Genomic DNA, 21988 nt, shown 5'->3' on the forward strand with positions numbered 1-21988 from the left:
CGAGCCCCGAAGCGGGCGGACGAGGCGGGGAAGGCGCGGAGGGAGCGCGAGGTGGGGCGGGGGGGCGGCAGAGCGGCGGCCTGCCGCCTCGCCGTGACCTGGGGGCGGGGGGCGCGGCGGGGTGGGCGGCCCGCGGCGGGCGCGCGCCGATCCTTCCGGTTCATTGCGAATGATGAATGGGAGCGTCACGCGCATGCGTGAAATGTGCCGACCTGGTTACGACAGGGCACAGCCCCTTCTGAGCGGCCGGGGGATGTCGCATTGAGTCGTTTTCCCGCGGAAAAAAGGGGGGCGGGGGGGGTACAGTGCTTCCACGAGAAAGACTTTTGGAGGTGCAGGGACCCCCTCCTGCCTGTGCGCAGCTCGGGGGTCTGGCAGCAGCTAAGTGGGACATGGCAGTGCGCTGTAGTGGGGTCACGGCTGGGTTAGGCTCTGGTGTGCAGCTGTGGGGGCCCCTGGGCACAGCATCTCCCCTGCGCACGGTCAGGGTCACAGGCACAGCCGGATGGTGGCCCAGCCACAGTAAGCAGAGGGGTCCCCCAGGCACAGCTTTTGGGGAACCCCTTGGGAATGGGGCAAGGGGCAGGCACAGCTGGATGAGGGCCCTGAGCGCAGCTCCATGCAGGCCTGCGCCCTCCTTGCTGGAAACGGTCAAAACTGCCTGTGCGCTATTTCCAGCTCAACATTAACCTCTGCGCTACTTCCCGCTTGGGGCTATTTCCAGTTTAAGGCTATTCTGGGCAACTTTAGAAATTCATAGGCTGCATCTGGCTGCCGAGCAGCCATTCCCAGCCTGCCCCGACGGGGTTGCAGCCCCTCATGCAGCCTGGTTTTTGCTCCCAGAAAGCGCAGCGGGTTTTGGCCTCAGCAGGGGCCCTCAGCCCGCGAGCCCCTGCACCCTCTGCAATCAGCACAAAGCGCTGCCGGAGCTGCGCTGGGCTTCCTGCGCTCATGGGGACAGGCACAGGCTCCGCCGAAGAAAAGGGAGCTGAAACTCAGAGCCCTGCACCTAAAGAAACACCCCAGCCCTTAACTGTGTGGTCTGTTATACGTGATTTTTGCCTGCAAAATAACACTTTGTGTTTTGCTTAAACAAAACCATTCCTTTGTGCCAGGCAAGGAGGTACCAGCCTCCGTCTGCCACTTTTCTGGCTGTCTCTGTACGTGCAATACGGACACTTCACGCTGCCAGATGCCAGCACACTGCGGCAGCAGGGAAGGCATGTCCAAGTTATGTCTGTTCACCAGGGAACCGCTTGTGACTGCCGCATGTCCTGGAGGCTGCACATTACTGCTCTGCCCGCAACTCTGCGAGGGGCTTTCTGGGCTGCTCAATGCCCTTTAGAAGCAACATCTGTTCATAAAATATTTGCTAGGTGCAAAGGCTGCCCTTACACTGTCGGTGCTGCTGGCACGACAACCTTGCCACACTGGCAGCTGGTGACATGGGGAGGGTGACTTGTCACTGCATCACCCCATGCTGCAGCAGCCCTGGACAAGCCAGAGAAGCCAGCCCAGACAAGCAGGGTCGGGGGTGGATGTGGTTAGGGCACAGCTTTGTCCCAAGCCTCTTGTTTCCTTAAGAAGCAACAACATATTTTTTTCCCAAAACACTGCCAGGCCCCCCGGCCCTCAGCAAGCACTCACAGTTGAAACTGGCTGAGAAATCTTCCATTTAATCAGTGTTTTACATAAAACTGTACATCCCCCACCCTCCTGGGTGTGTAGGAAGCCTGAGACTGTCTGGAGAGGATTACGTACAAAAATACTATGTACAGCGAAAGGTGGTAGGAGGGAGACAGGGAGAGTGGGGGGACGAGCCCGCGGCCCAACGCCCTCTCCGCCTCCACAATGTGGCTTTGCTTTCCGCGTGCAAACCTGGAGCTGCCAGAGCAGTTCCCCTGCCCCGGGGTGTTCCTGGGGGGAAGCCCAGGGACATCTTGGGGAGGAAAGAAAAAAAAAAAAGAGAAGAAAAAACAAACAAACAACAACCTCCAAGTTAAAAATCCCACCTAAACGAACCCAAACTGCACCTTAGAGACGAACCATTGAATCCTGGCTGCCCTGGGGGGCTGCAGGGCAGCTCTTGGCACAGCTTGGCCCTTCGTGGCTGGCCCTGGAGAGCCCCTCGCTGTTCCTTGCGGGCAGACCCGGAGAGCCCCTCGTGGTCCGTCGCAGACCGCCGGGAGCAGAGGGTCTCTCACACCAGCTCGTCCAGGAGGGTCCCGCTGCCCGCGCGGAGCTCCGCACCGCCCGCCATTGGCTTGTTGCACATGGGGCAGACGCAACGAACCTCCAGCCACTTCACCAGGCACCTGCAGCCGGGAAAGCCAGAGGTAGGGAGGGGTGTAGGGTGCCAATCCCCACCGAGGAAACCCCCCGCCAGGCCGTACTTACTTTCGGTGGAAGGCGTGCTGGCACGGCAGCACGCCCAGCTCCTCTCGCACTCTGAAATCCTCCAGGCACACAGCACAGGTCTGCTGCGGAGGCAACACCGGGACGGTGAGGAGGGCCGGCACCGACACGCAGGACTCAGCGTGAGGCCTTCCCACTGTGCCACGTCCCAGGGAGCCCCTGGCCCCTCTCCAGGGTGTTTCCAGCCAGGAATTTGGCTCAGTTCCCAAACTACCTGCAGGGAGGGAGCTTCCCTCCCAATTCCCCAACCAGCACTGTTGTCACCTGGCCATGTTCTCCACCTGCGCGCCAGCCTGGCCTCGCTCTGCTTGCTAGCTGTGCCTGGCCCCACAAAGCAGCAGAGAGGTCACCCACAGGCAGCCGTCCCCATGAGCCCAATCCTCCCGGTGGCTCCAGAGGCCGCAGGCCATGCGGCTGCGAGGCCCCGCTCGTGGCCTCTGCCGAGCGGAGGGCCCCAGGCGCCTCGGAGTCACTGTCCCACTCACCCCGTGCACGTTCAGCTTCCTGGCATCGCCTTTCAACACCACCTGCACAAGAAACGGAGGTGACAGATTTAAATCTGACATGGACAGGAGAACAATTCTCTGTTTTAATTAAGTGAGTGCTTAAACAAGCCCAGACCAGCAGCCCAAGCCCAGCCGTGGGCCAACAGGTCCCGCTCTCACCGGCACCCAGCCGGCAGCGTCACCCCGTGGGGAGCAGCCCCTTACCCTGCCACTGCCATCCCCAGCACTTTCTGACCCTCCTGAAAGACCCCAGCTCAGCCTCAAATCTCAGGGCACCCATTTAGGAGCCAACCATAAACTTTACCTCCTTGTATCCGAATCTTTCACTCTGAGCCTGATGCCGAAGTTTGCTAGTGAGGGAAAGAAAAAACACGTAGTGAGTTTTAGAACATCCTCAAAGGAGCAGGTTAGTTGGTAACAGTCGCTTCTGGACAGTCCAGCCAAAAAACTTCATATTGTAGAGCCAACGCCTGTCAGTGCCCTGGTCATCACTCCGCGTGTGGCTGCCACGGCCCTGCGGCCCCGTGCCAGCTCTGGCGGGCCTCTACACGCTGCCTGTGCCGTGCAGTGCTCTGTGCCGCCGTGGGGTCCGCAGGAACTGGCGGCCGGCAGACAATAAGGTCCCACAGCCGCAGCCCCGATTGTTTCACTTCGGAAGTCGTTAGAGGTCCAGGAAGCGCTGTATTTCCAGCACCCGCCGGCAGCCGGCAGCTCCCAGCCAAGCCGCTGCGGCCTGGGGCTGAGCCGAAGGGGCTGGGGAAAAGTGTCCTGCAGGAAAATCCAGTGAGACGCTAACCCTGGGGGAAGGAGGCTGCCCACAGGCCTTTGCTTCTGCCACCAAGGCACTACAAGGTGCTGCCACTTGTACCTGTGCTGGGATTTCAGGATTTCACAACGACGCCTCTCGCCTGGGAGATGCCTTTCCATTAGCTCTGCAGAGCTGCTGCAGCAGCCCAGCAGGCCCTTCCCCAGTGACCACCCTCCCTCGGACTGGGCACGGGCTGGGGCACGGCTGGGCACGGGGCATCTTTGCAGTGGGCTCCACAGGCGAGCAAGACCAAACGCAGAGTATTCCTCCAAAAACCAGTGTCTTGCTGCTACTCATGTGCACACAACCCACCCCGCAACCCCCTCTGAGCTCACCAGCTGGTTTATGTCAGCATAACCCAAGGGCTGGCCCAGGGCCGCAGCAGGGGGATGGGGAAGGGTGCAGGGAGCTACCGCACAGCACGAGCTCTCGCTGGCCCTGGAGGGTCCCAGGAATCAGGCCCGCTTTGCTCCCCATCGCTGGCAAAAGCCCTTTGCAGATGTGCACAGGGCAACGGCGGAGCTGAGGCATCCTGCAGTGAAGGACTGAGCTCCTTGGGCCCCAAAGGAAAAGCCAGCTGCTGCCTCAACTCTGAGCTTAAAAATAGCCCTCTCTGCACAGGGAGCGCAATGCAAAGACACATCCTCTCCTGCACAGCACAGCCCCGGCTGCTGCCCACACAATGCGGCCGTCCAGCGCGGCCCCTGGAAAACAGGAGCCCCTTCCTGCTGTTTCCGGCCCTGCTCTGGCAGAGCTCACAGGCGCCTGAGCCCCCTCCTTGGGGCAATGGTAAACTTCCCAGCACGTTAGGGGATAAAACAAGGAGGCACCAGCAAGGGCTGGGGGTGGCCCTGGCGTCCAAGCCAGTGCTGTTGGCGCTATTGGTGCCCCGGGTGCAGCCGAAGCCCTGGGCAGCGCAGCAGGACAAAGTGCTCCGGGCACCGCGGACACCTTGGGGAGCACTTGGGGATGCCGCTCGGTCCCTCCCCATCACAGCTGCTCCAAGGTGGGAAAAGCTTGTCAAAAGTAAAAGGGAAACTGTTACTTGGAGCCAGCCCTTGACATTTAACACCGCGGAGGAACACAACGCCTTAAGCCTGCCAGATAACTTTTGAGCTGCAGGCTGAGTGCTCCCCAGCGCCCTGCCACACGGTCACACATCGCACTGCCCCGGGGCCAGCAAGAGTTACCTCCAGCAGCTGTAATGAAACCAGGCACATGGCTCAAGTGGGGCCAACAGATCCTAGCAACACAGGGGGAAAATAAATGCTTCTAATTTGCTTAATTAAAAAAATAGTTACCAGGATCTAAGTGGAAGTGATAGGAGGCCTTGGGGAGACTATTAACAGCAGCTAAAAATAGCCTCTGATCCCTTGGCTGCTGTTGGTGCCGTGCTCACAGCTCCCTGTGTGCCTGTGGCCATGCCCATGGCCACTCTGCCACTGGAGTCCCCGAGCGCAGCCCACTGGGATCGTGACAGCCCTCGGCTAAGCCCAAAGGCGCCTCCAAGCCACCAGCGGGACCAGGACCTCTGGCAGGGACATCTCACCCAAGCCATCGACCTGCCCAGGCACTGGGAGGGAGATCAGCATCTCAGGCTGTGAGTATTGGCACTGTGGGCGGTCGCCACGCTCAATACGAGTCTCGGTTTTCTTTCAGTCAAATCCCAGCCAGCTGGCCACAGCGCCCTGTCTCCAGGCCGTGCGCATCCCGGCCACGCGGAGCCCCCTGCCCCAGCAGGCCCCAGCTCACCTGATGAAGTAGCAGCAGAAGATGAGGCTGAGCACGAAGACGAAGATGCCGGTGCCAAAAATGACCATGTAGATGTTCAGCGGCAGGTCTTGGAAAGTGATGGGAGGCATCGTGCACGATTTATTGGTATAAATCAGCCCCAGACTGCAGAAGCACCCTTTGTGGGGAGGAGAGAGAGAAAAAGCAGCATTTAGAATGAAAGAGGGGGAAAAGAGGGGAAGAATGGAAGAGGATTAAGACTTACCCTCTATCGTGCTATACAAATATCCAAGACAACCCAACATGCTCTGCAGGGAGCACAGAGGTAGAGACGTGGGCTGCAGAGTGCCAGAGCCCCAGGCCAGCACGGGCTGCTGCATTTCTCCGGGCCCAGGACCAAAGGCTGCACAACAGCAGCTCGTTAGTGCACTCTGCGGGCTCTCGTTAGCCTCTGGAGACCCCGCAGGCAACTCCTCACATGCAGGCTGCTTTGTGGGTCGCACAGAGGGGCTACAAACCCTCCTGCTCCAGTTTCCCACAGCGGCACCCTCAGCTGACGGCAGCCATGCCGGGAAGCCGCAACAGGGAGCAGCCGCTCTGCACCCCAAGCCTTGTCCTCGCTTGCACCCCAGCTGCGCGGGGCTGGCCCTCGGAGCCACCACGGCTCCCGGGATCAATCCTGCCCGCTCCATCCCCTGCATCACCTAGCAAATTGCTATCCAGCATGATTGCAGATTTACTGTGAAAGCGGAGAGAGCCTGGGCTGATTACTAAGTCCCCTCTGGAGTGTGCAAAGTGGACAGAAAATATAAAACCAAGACATCACCCTGTGGCCTGTAAACTGAAGATCTCTCCAGGAGCAGCAACAGCCCCTTGGAGCAAGGCAGTGCCAGCACTGACAACAGCCGCTGCTGATATTACAATGACTAAACCATCCTCCAGCAACATAAACGCACCCAGGCAGAATCCAGGCACCTGGAAGAAAAGGAGGCCCCATGTGTTCATCTCCACAGAAATACATGGAAGTCAAAAGGGGATTTATGCAAGGACAGAGGTGAAAAAAAAAAAAGCTTGAGAAATAAGAACAGTTGGCATGTGTCATTGCTTCGCAGGAGAAGCAGCAGAAGCAGCAAGTGACTGGGTCCTTCTCAGATCCAGAAGCAATGGGTCCGTGCATCCCAGCACCAAGAGCACGCGGCAGCACCCCTAGCAAATTCCCCTTTGGAGCAAAGACATGGCCCCTGGAACCCACTTGATGCAAGCTGCTACCTCAGCTGCTGCCTTTCCCTCCGAGTCTGACACCGCAGAGGAAACATGGAGGAGGGTGTTACAAAAAAACCAGGAACAGCAAGAAAAGGTGAGAAGGGTTCACACCTAGCAAAGGAGGAAAAACACCAAATCCACTGCAAACTGCCTCTTCTGGGAATTGCTGCAAAATCAGATTCTAGCACAAAAAGCATAGTTTTTTTGTGTCTGAGAATCATGCGGACTCCACAAAACCAGGAGCTTTGATTTCATGTTAGATCTCGCTCACATGGGACTTTAAAGGAGAGCAGCCTCCGAAGGGAGGCCCCATCTGTGCTCTGGAGAGCATCTGCCCCCGCCCTTCCCGCTCCAGCACCCTCTGTTCCCGCTCTGCGGAATCTCATTAAAAAGCTCCTAAAGAAACACTTATGGGTTTAATTACAGCCCATTAAAATCCTCCTCCTGTTTCTCATCAGAGGATGAAATTTGCTTTCCACCGCGGAGACCAGAGGCAGGACGCAAACGGGTGGCAGGACCAAATCCTGCACAAGGAGCAAAAGCCCGAGGTTTTGTCTGCCTAGTTTCCTCCTCGTCGCAGATGAGGAGAAAACCTTTGGTCTAATAGCAGTGTCTGCAATGTGCTGGCAGACCAGGAAAGGAGTATGTCTGTAGGGTCCAAAATCCCTGCGTTCCTCCCGCTCTTCCAGCTTTCTGCTCTTGAGACCACCAGGTGCAGGAAAAGACAATAGGAAAAGTTTTTTATTTTTTTCCCCATTTCCCTGCTGGAAATGATTGAGAAATGCTCACAAAAAATATAAATTAGATCAACTCTTAAAAAAACCCACTGAACAACTAAATGAGATAATGACGTTATCCATGGTGGCCTCACATGGGACACCGGCTGCACAGCAGCTGTTGATGGATACAGGAAGGCTCATTTGAGGTTAGCCAAAAAGAGAGCTGTAGATTGTGGAAACAATAATGTGTAGGAGACTGGATAAAAACAATAAAGCTTCCTAAGAGTATTTGAAGACTGAGAGCTATTCCAAGAATCTGCTGAAAAGCACCAGCCGTTGGCCTCCATGCCATGAGCAGGGGCAAGAGAAACTACCCCAAACCAGGTTATAATCCCATTGCAGGGCTGGGGGGCAGTGGCAGCTGGGCGAGCGGCTTCTCTCGGGCCCCAGGGAGTGTTTGCTCTGCCACAGGAAGGGTTCGTGGTCAGATGGGGTAGGCTGAGGCCCTGCAGCTGATAGAGGTGAAGGGCAGCCTGGCAGTGAAGCTCCTGGCTGAGGAATCGGGGCTCTGGCCATAACCCTGGAAAGCAGTGCCCAGAAGGTAGGCTTTGCACTGAGACAGTTCAATACCTTTTCTCTGCTATCTGCTTGCAAGAGACGTTCAAAACAGTGTTTTAAACAGTACAATGCACTGTGGCCAAACCTTTCTGCCTCCGAGCCTGCCTGCGCCCGAGCCCCTGCACAGGAGCTCTCCCCTCAGAGCCCCGCACCGGCTGGCCCTGTCCTGCAGGGCAGAAACTCACTCCCGACAGGGCAGGCTGCTCGCTGAGGACTGCTCTATGCTCCGTTCCCAAATTCCCTACGGGGGGCAAGAGCTGTGTGTAAAAGACACTCATCAGCATTTTAAATCACTGCTCCACCAAGACTCATAATACTGGTAACAGCCAGCTCAGCTGTGACAGAGAGAGCTTGCACAGGTATGGTGGGACGGGCCGGCAAACCAGCATTAGTAGCAGGGTAAAATTGGGGGTAGAAGGAGAGAAGCTATAAGTTACAGCCCTGTACTGAAGGAAGCAGGGAAGAGCTGGACTAACGTGTTCCTGCCAGCCACAACACAGCTGGTGAGGCTAATTTTAGATTCACCAGTTTAGCAAGGCTCATTCTTGCTAACTTGGTTCTAAAGAATTCATGAGTTCCCGTCAGAAGGGCCAAAAAGCGAGTGCAGTGCTGGGAAAGTGTCCTTCTTGAGTCAGAGGGCCAGGACAAGGTCCTGCTAGGACCAGCCCTAGCGCAGCGAGTCTGAACGAGGCAATGCAGCCGCTCCCTCAGACCTCGCTGGCCCAGACCCCCAAACTCCCCAAAAAATGAGCTTCTCTCCAATCCGACCAGTTCCTTCGGCCTCCTGCTCATCTACATAGAAAGTTTATCAAGATGGTGAGCGAAGTAGCTTAGCTATGGTTTTGATTAGTGCAAACCCTTTTGCCTGACAAAGACATTCTTATTTTTGCTTGAAAAGGAAGAGATCAAACCTATTTTTAACCAATGCTGAGCTACAGGCCTGCTAGGCACCAAAACCAAACAAAAACAGCCTACTTCCCCACTTTCAGTCTACTCAGGGCCAGTTTTGCAGCAGAAAACAGAAGCCTTGAGAGCAGTGTGCTGGGACCATTATTTAGCCAAAAAAGATAAAGAGAGCTCCCTGGACATCTGTGAAAGTACAGACATACACTGACCACCTGGGCCCTTTCTAGTCCAAGACAGGTACTCAGAAAGGTGGTTCATTTTGCCAGCAAAGTGGGTTTTTTTTTTTTTTGCAAACTGCAAAAATGCCCCTCGCAAAGGTGCAGCTTGACCCGTAGGGGCTGTGGGTTTCGGCCAGCATAGGGCACCTCCTTCTCCAACCCACACAGCTCCTCAGCAGATCTGAGCTGGCCTAAATAGTCCTTCCACAAGCTGAGGTGCAAGATCCCAGGCAGGTTTTAAGTCCGTCCCAAAGCCCTGCTCCCCTTAGCTCCTGGGAAACGACAAGGTGCGTGGCTATACACAGCCAGGCCAGGAACAGCTCGCTTCCCCCTCGGCTGGGAAAGGCTCTCTCGGCCTGGCTTAACTCAGCTGGGGTTCAAACACATATAAAGGCTTGTCCCGTTGTGCCGCACATGCTCCTGACGCTCGGGGATTACTGACACATCCCAAGGGTCCGTGCAAGACACCCGGCTATGTGCCTGCTGCAGATGGGAGCAGCCAGCACCACCGCATCGCAGTCACAGACCACAGACGGACACCCACAGATAAGCTACTGGCATTGCTAGGGTTTAAACAAAGTTGGAGGCAATGTAGAAATGCTCTTTTCTTTTACTTAAGCAAACTGTCTCATTAGCACAGGCAGGAATTATCCTCTCCAGGTCCTTTCTTTCCTACAGAGGAAAATCACAGCACTTAACCGCGTCCCTTTCTCATTACAGGCTGACACTGCAGTACCCCTTGGGAACACCCCTGGGAGCCCCACGGCCAGTCTCCACCCTGAAACAATCAGCAGACGGGTGCATGGTCCATACAGTTCCCACGCACCCAGATCAATGCCTCGCGAAGCCCAGGACTTGCCTTTGCTATAAATCTGTGGGCAGAGCTCAGGAGCCGGGGAGTTTGGCGACCAAACAGCAAGACTTTAATGATCGCAACCCCCCTCTAGCAGCCTGGCTGACACCTTTGTGAACGCAGGCCCTGCTCCTCCAGCGAGGCCGCGTGGCTTGGCCCTCCGGACAAAACAGTCTGCAGTCACCGAGCCCACGTTATGTCAAGTCAGGGCAGACCCAAGGCTCACCCTGTACCGCGCAGGCACGGGGTTTTTGCTGAGCAGAGCTTCTCCCTCACCCCAGTTCTTGTTCAATAAAACAAATGGAAAACTCAGCAGGTCATTAAATAAAACCATTCTTTCTACTCCCACACAAAAGCTGTGGGCTTTGCATTCGAAAATTGAATGCAGCATCCATATAGTTTTTGCTGTGATGCTAGAATAGGCTTGCTGCAAAAGTCATCCCTAAGGCAAGCAGTCTAGTGGGGGATAACCAGTTCTCCTCCAAATAAAGTTACCTGGCTCATGCTTGGTGACTACAGTCCACTGAACTACAGCTAGAACAAGAGGAAAAAGCGTGAAGTACTGAATCTCTGCAAAAGGGATCCTACAAAAAAGGAGCTGAAATTCCAAGTTCTGTACCAGCATAGACTACACTTCTGTTAAGAAATTTTGAATACACCTATTTATGTTGAAAATTTGATTTGTTTACTGGGTTTCAGATTTATTTACACCCACGGCCCCAGTTTTGCAGAGGCCTTTAACAGTTCACGGATGAGCAATTTTCCTGGACTTTACTGATTTAAATGCTTGCAAGGTCAGGGCTTAAAGCCAAAACGTACACGTCAGATGCCTACGGTTAGTCTCCTAAACCCACGTTTTGGCCTCTGAACAAGTGCAGGCTCTGTTCTCAGTGTTTCCCAGAACCCACACCTTGGGAAGCTAGAAAGAGCTGTGGTTGCTTAGAGGCTCTAAAAGTAAAGTCTCCCTTATTTAGGAGGTTTCCTTTGTACAGCCAAGCTTGCATTTTCTGCTGTGGTGTATTTACATGTGCCCCATTTAAAGAAAATCCATGCATTCACCACATGTCCACAGCTAACTGCCTGCAGGATCAATGGCTTCTCACCCCCCAGCTTGCACAACACACAAGGTGTGTGTTACAGGAGAGGAAGCCACTGGTTGCATTATATTTAGCTTCAAAGGCTGTAACTCTTTCCTAAATTTAAATAATTCAGCCTTTGTTGCTCAGGGATAGCTTTGATGGTGGAATTCCCAGTACAGCTTCCCAACTACTTCGTCATAAAAATAAACCACTTTTTATTTAACCAGAAACCCCTCGCATGTGCGAACTCAGTTTCACGTTCATGTGAATTTCTTACTGCTAACAGGAAAGAGAGGAGCCGGGGCCTTGCCTGGGGCCTTTTAAAAGAGGATTATCCCCTTTCTGTGACACGTGAAGGAAGGTTTTTTTCATTTTAAACAAAAAGCACGGCGAATTAATTTAGTAGTTGGCTTTATTCCTGGGAACTGAGCAGGATGCGCCACCGCCGGAGTAAACCGATCCCCGGCTCGGCTGCGCCTGGCAGCTGCGGCTCCCTCCGCCTCGCGGCCCCGGGCAGCGAGGGAGCCCCGAGCCCCGGGGGGGCTGCCCGGGCAGCGGCACCCCCGCCCCGCCAGCCCCAAAGCCCGCCCGCCCCCGCGGCGGAGCCCGCTCTCACCGTTGCACCACTGGAAAGGGGACATCCAGGGGCCGCGGGGTGCCGCTCGCCGCGGCCGGGAGCGGGAGCGGGGCCGGAGCTGGGGCCGGGGCGGCTCCGCCGTGCGCGACGCCGGGCCATGGCCGGGAGCGGGGCCGGGCGCGGCGGCCGGGAGCGGCCCTGCCCGCAAACCCCGCCCCGGCGCGGCCGGGCCCGGCCCCGGCCCCGGCCCCGGCCCCGGCCCCCGGAGCCGCCCCCGGAGCCGCCCCGCCGCCGAGCTCCCCGCGGCTCGCGCAGCGCCGAGCACCGCGGCCGCCGCCGGCCAAGTAGCCGAGGCGGGTGAGGCGTGGGGCGCTCCGGGGGCCGTTTCTCCAGGGCGGAGAGCTCAGAAAGCTGGGGCTGCTGCTGCGATGCACGCTCCTGCGATGGGCGTTTTTGTGATGCCCATTCCAGCAGTACGTGCTCCTGCAATGTACATTCCTTTCTGTGATGCACAGCCAGGAGCTCTGCTCACATACAGCGTGACGGCTCCATCGCCTCACAGAAACGCTCTGCGCATGTCCCGGGTTTTGATTACCCGCTTCTCCTGCCACCAGGCTGGAGCCCACCCAGCCCTTGTGTATGGACCCAGCCCTTGGGGAGACCCTCCCTGAAGGCACTGAGCTCAGGGTTGCTCTAAGTCTTGTGCAGGGGATGTGGAGGAGGTTTTGGACATGATCAGCATCTCCCTCCAAACTTTGCATCCTGCAGGTGACTGGGGACCATGAGGGCAGCAGGGCCAGCAGCGTGGGGCCGTGAAACTGCTCAATGTTCCCCCGTGTGTCCCGTGGCTCGGGCAGCAGCACTGCAGGATCTGCACCTTGTCCTCCGCTAACAGTCCTGGGGCCTGGGCAGATCTGTGTGCCTGGCTGCTGGGGCTCTGCTGACAGCTCTCCAGAAATCAGGGTGCTTTCCCAAGCTACACAGCGACCCCCCAACACAGGCACCTAGACACTGCAAGCACACAGGGGGGTACAGCACACCCCCAGGCTCTGTCAGTGATTTCTCGTTCTAGATTAGTTTGCTGATCCTCAAACAAACACAACCTCCCCTTGTGCTCAGAGCCTCCCTGATCCCAGCTTTACTGAACAATGACAGCACTCGGAGTTTGGGGCCTGATTAGCAGCAGGCTACACAAAGGGAGTCGTGCGCAGTAGCAAGGAGCACAAAGCAGAATTGCAAAACCTGACAGAAGGCATTTTACATCAACCTGGGACCTTGCCAAGCTACATGCTTCCCTTGAAGCTTCTGGAGTCTCCCAGTCCTAGCAACACCCAGAGCCACAGCAGAGTGTGACCAACCCCTATGCATTGCCCAACGCTGGCCCCTCCTTGCCTCTGAGGCTGCAGTCCTCGATCCGGGTCACTTCGGCTCTGCTGCCAGCAGTCAGATCTGTTGTTCTCCCTACTGGTGCCTTGCTGGGCCGGTGCCATGCCCCGAACACCCTCGGGCACATTAGGGTCCGGTACGAGCTGAGTCCCTAAAAAGGGAGTTGGGCAACATGTTAGCAGGTTCTCATGACTGTGGCAAACTAAAGAGTTGAGCTTCAGTGCAATAGGGAGAGTAAAGAAAGGCATTCCCTGGAGGCAGCATCGCTCGGGGGCACCAGCTGGCAGCGATGGGGTGCTACAGCACAGGCCTCAGAGCGCGCTATTTACCCCTCAAAACCCCTGTGAAGTACTTCACAGTACTTCACCCTCAGCCAACATCACAACGTCACTCTGTACTGACAAAAGCAAGGACATGCTTTTGCCCACATCTCCCTGGTAGCCAGACAGGCCCTGTGGCACCCCCGGACATAGACTGGGTATGTGGGGGAGCCCCAGGCAGGCAGGCTGCACCCCAGGACCAGCAGCTCACCCCCTGTGGCCATCAGGCTCTTCTTGCTACATGGTTATGAGATGTGGGCATGAGCTGCAGCTGGCAGCCAAGTTGCGATTCGTGTGCTCTCCAGAGCTGAGGAAGAATGGGGCTATAATAAGAGCGGGCAGCAATGAGTGCTGGCGGCATGCAGGGACAGCCCAGCGCCCAGGGGGCCAGCTGCCACCTTTGCCACTTGCTCCCAATCCTGGTGCCTGCTCTCCCCCGGGCCCAGCTCACCTGTCCTGCCCTTCTGCAAGCAGGGAAGCCAATTTTCACAGGCCTGTGGCTAGCTAGTCTTTTGGCTAGCCCCAGTGGACAGCTAGCGTCTGCTTGATTTGGGAGACCAACATCGCCATCTGGTGATGGATGGAAAACCCTGGCAGCAGGCTGAGCACCCCTGTGTTCCCACTGCCCCACATACGTGGGCTGCATCCTGGGGTGCTGCACTTTTCCTTCCCTGCCGAGCTGGGGGGCTTCCGGCCCTCCATTGCAGGGGTGCCTTCACTGGGGAGGGCCGTCCACCCAGGTTTTGCCTCTCCAGACAGAGCCATGCAGGGTCTGGCCCAGCAGGACAGGCTGGGGCCACCCTGTCCCCGCTGGCAGCGCAGGAAGAAGGCAAAGCTCCCTGACCCTGCTGCCAGCCTAAGCAGATGCGACAGCAGCCGGGCCAGAACCACCTACCCCAGACTGCCAGGAGGGCAGGTGGCGTACACAGCCGAGCAGAGCAGGGTTGGCACCTCTCCCAGCAGCAATGACTTCAGGTAGGAGATGCTGGTCCTGGGCCCATGCTGGCCTCCCAGGGCCTCATAAGCCTGGATCCCCATGCCAGATCGAAGGATGCTGTTAGAAATAACCCAGCAGCAAAGCAAACACAAGGCTAGCCTAGTTCCCTCTCTGGCCATGCACTAAGGCTCTGTCTCTGTACTTGGGGTATTCCCAAAGCTCAGAGAATCCTCTTTTCCCTCATTTGAGCATCTCTCCCTGCTTTGGTCCAATGCTGATCCGTATCTAAGCAGAAGTTCACTTCTTCTCGCTCTTCTCTCCCCTGCTTCCTACCGGAATTTGGGGCCAAGAGCCTTAATCCATACTTGAGCAGACAAAAGCCAACTCCTGCCTTCATCAGCCCTGTCCTCTCTGCTCACAACCTCCTGATGTAGTGAGAAGTCTTAGTAACCCTGCAAAGCCCAGGCAGGGCTGCTGTACCGCCAGCTGGACTCTGCTCTCCACTCAGAGCTCCCCTTTCTGTCCCCACCACTGGAGAAAACCAGACTGGGGAGGCTCAGCACAGGCACCAGCCATCAGTGGGGTCTGAGTGAACAAGTTCAGCCTCAGACCTGAGCCTCCGGACCCAGCATTTGGGAGGATTTGGGCCCATCTCAGCCCAGAGCGCTGCTCTCCCACAGCCACTATGAAGAAGCCCAACCTGGATCATGTCCCAAAACAGGAGAGATGACCAGACTTTTTCCTTAGCAGTGTCTTTATTCTTACACTTTAACACTAGGCACAGAGGACATCCAAATACTACGACTAAAGGCCTGTTTGACACAGCCCACACACCAGGCTTGAGTCACATTGCCACACACAGACCAAAAAATGAATGGAAAACAAGATAAGGGACACGCAGAGCTTGGATCTCCTGGGAGAGAGGGATGGCACTGGCCTGGTGAGTGCACCTGCCAGGTGGGAGAACCAACCCTTAAGGCTTCCCAGAGCCAGCAGGGATAGAGCATAACCTGAAATGCGGGTCGAAGATATCCCTCCAGATGCATCTTTGAGCGAGCAGGCTGGGAAGGAGGCTATATATTAGGCCTACCTAGTTGGCAAGATTGCAGGCTGAGGGCATATGCTTTACCACTAGGAACAGCTCGCATCTGGGGTACCCCTTAGATGGGGGGGCCTCAGGGCCACTTGCATGTAACCCATTAGCTGCCAAGCATCTGCACCATAAGGAGAGCCCTGTCTCTGCCACTCAGCAGGCACCGGGGTCAGGTGCACACCACACACGCAACGCCCCCCCCACTGCACAGCCTCTCTCGTCCTCCTTCACATGCTCCTCTTCAGCCTCAGGGCGTTGTCCAGGGCAACAAGTTGGCGCAAGAAACCCCGATTGGGGATGATACCACGGTGGTCCTTGACCGTCTTTATGGCTTCTACCAGGGGCATGTGGTGGCGGATCATGAGGTAGGCGAGGACCAAGGTGGCCGACCTGCTCACCCCAACAGCACAGTGAACAAGGATCCTTCCTGGGGGGTGGAGGGAAACAGAGTGGCTATGTCACAGCAGGCTAAATGTTCCAATTTTTAAAAAGCTGTTCAGAATCCAACTATTTGCCATAGTGCATCCTGAAGCTCTGGCTCAGTTGTGGCCTCCTGGGTTAGACACTGGGCCTTGGTGAGAATATGACTCTGTGATGCACTGAGGTCCCTCCCTTGGCAAGAGGTATTGATGCATCATCATCTCCCAAAACAGCCCAAGCAGGACCAGTCACAGCCCAGGACACTAGCTGGGACTGCAGCCTGGGAGGCCAGCACCTTGATCTAGCCTGACTCCTCTTTCAAAGAGGTGATCCCGTGTAGGAAACAACACCCAGGCTAGAAATCTGTTTTTTCCCTGTATGTTTAACAATAAGGATTTCAAATCAGCTTCCCACCTGCCCAGGTGAGTTTCTCCCCTCCCTGCTCCTCACTTCTCTCCTGGTCATCTCTACCACCAACCTTCATTCAGTGCCTGGTGGATGAAGTCAGCTGCAGGATAGAAGTAGGGGCTCATGTCAAAGGAAGGCGAGTCATGGGCCTCAATGCCCAGGTAGCGGATGCCCGTGCCCTCATAGTACTCAGCACCCCCTCTCCACTTGCTGTGCGAGGCATTGAGGATGTGGGTGATCCGCAGGTGAGCCAGCTCACGCCGGTTAGCTGCTATATCTCTGCAAGGAAGGAGGAAAGTATAGAAGATGAAAACTAGATGCATAAGTTTAGCAAAACTGGTTTAACTTATGGTATATCAGAGACCCCTCGCACTGCACAATGCTGGCACTGCTTTAACCACAGGCCTAACATCTGTCTCAAAGCCAGAGACATACCCAGTTATCACCCAAGAAACTTAGCTTTCATTACAGAAACGTTTCCAAGGACAGTTTAAGGGCTGTCCTGGACACACATTTATGGCGGAGAAACCCAGAGGCAAAGGAAAAATGCCACAGATTCTTAAATTTTGAGTTGGTCTCATGGTTCCTGTCTCCTAGGATGGCAGCACAACAGGCACACCACCTCCATCCCCCCTACTGAGGAATACTCTGAATGCTCCCTACAGCTGTGCTACTGTCCATCATTCTCCTTCTCTCCATACCAAACCCACCATGTCCTCCCACCTCGCCTCATATCCTTTTCTCCCCCTCACACTTCCCATCCTTCCTCTCCCAGATTTCCCAATTTCACACATCCCTGAACCCCCTAGTTCTCAGGCCCATATGATACATACTGATCTCCCAGGTAGAGTCCTGGCCAGACCTCATCAGCATGATTACAGGCTGTCTTTCCTGTGTACAGCAACCTTTCAAGCTCAAAGACGCTGAGGATGGGGTGGTTGTTGCGCTCTTCCCGCGAGCCCCGGCTTGGTGACTTGGTGCCATTCCTGGAGAACCTGGACAGGAAAGCCATTGGAGCTGCCGAGACCCACAAGGCATACCTGTGGGTTCGTGAAGGCCGGAGAGTGGCCTGGAGGTCACTTCTGCTGCTGCTGCCACCCACGGTCCTGTCACGGAAGCAGTGGAGATGCCATTAGAAGAACTGGGGACCTCTCACTCCATCCCCTGTGTAGAAATACTGGCCCAAAGCAGCCAAGTCTGATCTTCCTGATGAAATGGCTATGTAAAGCCAGCTACCCAATCATTCCCAGTGAGAGAAAGAGCATCACCTATATCCCCTTCCAGGAAGCAATAGGGAGAAATTTATGATGCCAGGGCTGGTGAGTCAATCCAGAGAGGAAGCCAGATTGTTGAGTCTCCGTGGGCTGAGGTATTGCTCCAGCCTCATGTCTTTGGGTTGAGGCCGTATTGGCAAGAGATACTCTATACAGGACCACCTTCCTTCTGAGCTGGCTCGGGGGCTCTGCCTGCCAGTGTGACAATGCCAGCTCAAGAGCTCATGTTGCCAACCTGTGATCAGAAGCAATGAAAGGCAGCCAGGGCTGCGGGCAAAATACCAGGATTGGGGAGGGGAGGAAAAACCCCAAACAGGTGGAGGATTCCATGTGGCACCATACGGAGCCTGGCTGGGACCCAGCCTCCTACAGACCAGGCAGTAAAGCCTGCAGGGAGGGAGAAGCTGGATTAACCCCTGAGTACAGCAGTCTTGCTGCATTTGAACATCTACGACTGGGCTGGGGTGGGAAGAGTTAATTTCAGGGGATGAAAAAGCTCCTTTTACAGAACAGATCCATTAGGATGCAGCTCTGCTCTCAAACCTTTAGATCATCCTGATACTTGTCACCCATCTGCAGGAAACCTCCCTGGACAGCCTTACCCATGCAGAGCAGTAACTCAGCCTTGCAGCCAAATATTAGTCACAGCCGCCTTTTTTGCTTGCTTGCTGCTGCCCCTCTAACTGGCACTGACTGAAGTGCCCCCCCCCAAGATGAGACTATAGTTCTCCCTCTCCAGCCGCCATGCTGCTGCCCCAAGCTGCCCTGAAGGGGCTGGGAACCCGTCCAAGGGGCATCCCATCGCAATCCTCTTCTCAGCAGCAGCTCAGCACTGGCCACTTGTCTTTGGGGCTCGGCAGAAGAAAATGCAATGACCTTGGACTGGCCAGGCTGGATCAGAGCATCGGTCTGTCTGCTTTGACATTTTGCCTAAGACACCGGCCAGCAGCCAACAGTACAGAAGGAAGAAGCCTCTAGCCACCTTCTTGGCAGCACGCAGAGGAGGAAAACACTGCAAGAGCATGGAGGAAACTCAGAGGGAGTCCAGAGACCCACAGATACCTTCCTCCCTGCTCCTTTTTGCAGATGCTAGCTCTGACCCTGCCTTTGGCGTGCTGGGGTGCAGCACAGGAGAGGGCAGCCCTGCCAAGACTGCTCGCAGCTGGCACTCAGCATAACACACGCTTCCCCAGCATGGGGCACCAGCCATGTCTGACCCTGACACATCACCCCTGCCCTGATGAATTCTGGATTCCTTAATGCTGGGAATTAAGACTTGGCAAGCTGCACCTGGAAAGGGCATTTAGCACGGCAGTGTGCTGGGGCCCTGCAAATGGAGCAGGCCCTTAAACCTTGTGTGACCTTGGCTGCAGCCCAGCCAAATGCCACCAGCTCCACAGTGCCCTGGGCAACATTAGGAAGCAAACAGCAGACGGGTCTGAAAAACACCAAATCATCGGTGTGAAGCTATAACTAACCTAACAGCAGACCCTCTTATTGCTACAGCTGGCTAGTACAATAGCAAACCACACCTACTCTGGGATGTAGCTCTAGAAACCTCAGGCATGAAGCTGCCCTCCAGCATTCCACCCCACAACACACCGCCACACCAGCACCCACAAAGTGCTGCAGGAGAAGAGAAACTGCCCCACATCCAGAACCTCAGAAGAGACCCCAAAGCACTCCTGGCCCCCAAACCCCTCGGAGGTTATCAGCTGCACCCCCTCTGGACAGCCAAGCCCGGAGGCTTGCACCCCACTCTCCCACGCATGCTGCTGGCTGCCTCGAGCCCCTGCCAGCAGCGCCATGCTCAGAGGGAGGGAGAAGAGAAACAGCCGGAGCCTGCCCAGAAGCACAGAGCGAGCTCTGGAGAGGCATTGCTGAACAAGCGCAGGCTGCTCAACCCCACACACTCTGCAGAGACAGACAGACAGACACGCAGGAGGAAGGAGACGCCCACCCGTTACTCTACCTTTGTGAGGGCTGTGATTTCTCGGCTCAAACTGAGTGTTGTAGTCAGATCCAGTCGGCCATGTCTTCCTGCTGCTGCTGCTGCCGCTGCTGTGGAAAGGCTGATGTATGAACATCTATTTTAAGCCATGACATGTCCAGAGGCAGGTTTGTTTATATCATGCTGTGCATGGATGGATATGGAGGGAATGAGGGAGATGGACACAACTACAGAGATCACATGCAAGCATGCACAGACATACATATAAATTCACATTACTACACAGACAAATAAACAACAGCCATAATAACATCAAAATTCTCCTGCCAGCTTTGCTCTCGCTTCTCTTCCCCCAGCAAGCCACAAGCCACAGGCACACAGAGAAAGAGAAACGAAAAAGCCAATAAAGTGGTACTTATGACATGATTACCTATATTGCAAGTCTGTAGCAGTCTCTAGAGGATGCTCCTTTGCTTCTTTTTTTATAGTTGACCTTGTCCAGCCTCCTTGCTAGGGTCTGTTTGGCAGAGCCAGGGCTTGGTGCTATTTTCTTCATTTGCTAATAAGACTTTGTGAGGGGAGAGGGAAACTTAAAACTATCCACAATTCATGTCTAAGGGAATATTTTTACCTGGAAAAAAAAGAGGAAACGCTCAAAAGGCTGAAGCTTATTGTTTTGACATATTCTAAACGACACCATTCATTTCAGAAATGCTGAAATATTTCTGTTAAACATTTTCCAGGCAGAAATTTTTCCTTTCTCCTTTGAAGTGCTGCCTTTCAATTTAAAAGTTTGATTCAAATCAGAAAGGAGGAGCGTGAAATGGGAAAAATGACTACAGAAGAATCAAAAACGGTTGTTCCAGGCCAAACAACATGTTCTAAGAAGATCCAAAATGACATTTACAGCATTCCCACCCGCTCTTTGATTAAAAATAATAAAATTTGCCGGTTTTGTTTTCAGCTGAACCTGTGACCAGCCCTGGATGCAACCCCAGAAGCTTCAAGGATGAACTCAGCATTACCAGACGCCCATCCTCTCTCATCTGCACCAAAGTACATACACACAATGAAGTTTAGCTGGGCATTTTCAATATGTGCTACTGACAGCACAGGTCCCAGGAGTACAACCTCAAAGCAGTTCACATCTCTCGGTAGATCACAGACCTTGGGTATATTTTTCACTTTGGTGCACAGCTAAATGATAGGACAGGATTGTCAGAGCAGCTGTGGTGGAGGCTAAGAGCATATATAGGTTCAAAAGACTTTGGATATACACCACCTCCAGACACAGATAGACAGAGCTAACAGGTACAGCCCGGCTGCCTGGCCAGGAGTCACCTTCCTACCTCCTAGCATGGGCTCCTAGCTCCTGTCCTCAAGAAATCCTACCCTGCAGCCAGCTGCCTCTACTCCCAGGCACCAAGGAGTAGTCGCTGATCCCTCCCTTTGGCTCCTCTTCAAGGTGTAGGGAGCAGAATCCAGAGATCTGATTTATTCTCCTCTCCACAGTTTGTTCCCACTCCTCCATGCTCAGACTCCTGGGGTGCACAGATGACAGTGAGAGAGACATACCAGGAGACTCTGGGAGAGCAGGCTGACTTTGCTCACTGAACTAGCTGTATTTCTGCTGTGTGACGCTGTCAGCTTGGGAAAAGCCTGTCCTGAATAAGGGTTTTGATTCCACTTACCTGCAGAAAGGTTGAACTTCTCACTTCTGCCTGGCAGCACTCCTGCAACTCCTGCCAAATGATGTAAAGGTAAGTTTGCATTTCCACAGCTTTGTGAGACACCTCCAACCTCCATCACAAAAGGTTAAAACTGAATCAAAAAAAATTATACATGGAAAAAATCAGGTGGATAAGTGTTTTGGCAGGGTGTTACTTGCAGGGAACTTACTCGTAATTTAAATAAAGAATTAGTGGTTTGTATGTTTTTATTCCAATAATAATAATAATAATCTAAACACTTTGTAAAACAGACAGAAGTTCCCAGCAAAGCCAGTGACTACTTCTTAGATAATGAAATCTCAGACACTTTGAAATACCTGGGCAGCTGCATCAAGGAAAAATGTCAGCAATCCAACTTTTTATAAGGGAACTTTCTCAGAAAAAAACAGACTTCTTTGCCTCACCTCCTCCCCCTGTTTTCCATAAACATCATTGCTGTAGCAGAGACTGATTCACTCCCCTGCTCCCTGGTAGGATTTATCAGCTTGGTGTATTGCTTCTGAAGCTCCTATGCTTGAAGGCAAGGAGCAGCTCAGAGCAATGGGACTGAGCTGTAGGCTCAGCGGGGGCACAAATACCATTTGCGGTTTGCTATGCCTTCCTCATACGTTTTGCTCAGTTTTCCCAGTTCCCTTTGATAACCCCAGGGTGAGAGTCCTGTCTGTCATGCGTTTTGCCTGGGAGGGCTCCAAGAAGGAAGACTCGTTCTGAGAACTAATCAGCAAGGCAGAGAGAGAGAATTTAAAAGATAAACACAAAAGAAACATCAAGTGGCC

At 54.7% G+C, this 21988-nt stretch overlaps 1 protein-coding gene and 1 non-coding gene across 5 annotated transcripts; one reads left to right on the forward strand and one right to left on the reverse strand.

Moving 5' to 3' along the window:
• The first annotated feature begins 149 nt into the window (after nucleotides 1–149).
• LOC138062507 (small nucleolar RNA U13) lies at nucleotides 150–244 on the forward strand. Its single transcript, XR_011136509.1, has one exon. It is a non-coding gene; the product is annotated as a small nucleolar RNA U13 (small nucleolar RNA).
• A 1411-nt stretch (nucleotides 245–1655) lies between these two features.
• LOC104145915 (RING finger protein 122) lies at nucleotides 1656–21734 on the reverse strand. 4 transcript variants are annotated; one of them, XM_068920903.1, is made up of 11 exons: nucleotides 21617–21734; nucleotides 21174–21224; nucleotides 19913–20113; nucleotides 19504–19592; nucleotides 17091–17363; nucleotides 16328–16536; nucleotides 5482–5638; nucleotides 3226–3271; nucleotides 2901–2942; nucleotides 2398–2480; nucleotides 1656–2315 (listed from the first exon to the last, which is right to left on the reverse strand). In XM_068920903.1, the coding sequence occupies exons 5-11, from the start codon at nucleotides 17267–17269 to the stop codon at nucleotides 2201–2203; spliced, it is 831 nt and encodes a 276-aa protein (XP_068777004.1). In that variant the 5' UTR covers nucleotides 17270–17363; nucleotides 19504–19592; nucleotides 19913–20113; nucleotides 21174–21224; nucleotides 21617–21734; the 3' UTR covers nucleotides 1656–2200. The 4 variants fall into 4 exon arrangements, with proteins under 4 accessions (XP_068777004.1, XP_068777003.1, XP_068777007.1 ...); XM_068920902.1 differs by lacking the exons at nucleotides 21174–21224; nucleotides 21617–21734 and having other exon boundaries at nucleotides 19504–19603; nucleotides 19913–20002; XM_068920904.1 differs by lacking the exons at nucleotides 21174–21224; nucleotides 21617–21734 and having other exon boundaries at nucleotides 1658–2315; nucleotides 2398–2477; nucleotides 19504–19603; nucleotides 19913–20002.
• Between the last annotated feature and the right edge of the window lie 254 nt (nucleotides 21735–21988).

This window comes from Struthio camelus, chromosome 27, assembly GCF_040807025.1.
Source record: "Struthio camelus isolate bStrCam1 chromosome 27, bStrCam1.hap1, whole genome shotgun sequence".
Lineage (NCBI taxonomy): Eukaryota > Metazoa > Chordata > Aves > Struthioniformes > Struthionidae > Struthio > Struthio camelus.

Coding starts and splice junctions, on each gene's coding strand:
- LOC104145915 (XM_068920903.1), bottom strand. CDS start 17,269: ATGGCTTTCCTGTCCAGGTTCTCCAGGAATGGCACCAAGTCACCAAGC. Junction 3,272..5,481: donor TTCTGCTGCTACTTCATCAG/GTGAGCTGGGGC, acceptor TTCCCTCACTAG/CAAACTTCGGCATCAGGCTC. Junction 2,943..3,225: donor AAAGATTCGGATACAAGGAG/GTAAAGTTTATG, acceptor TTTCTTGTGCAG/GTGGTGTTGAAAGGCGATGC.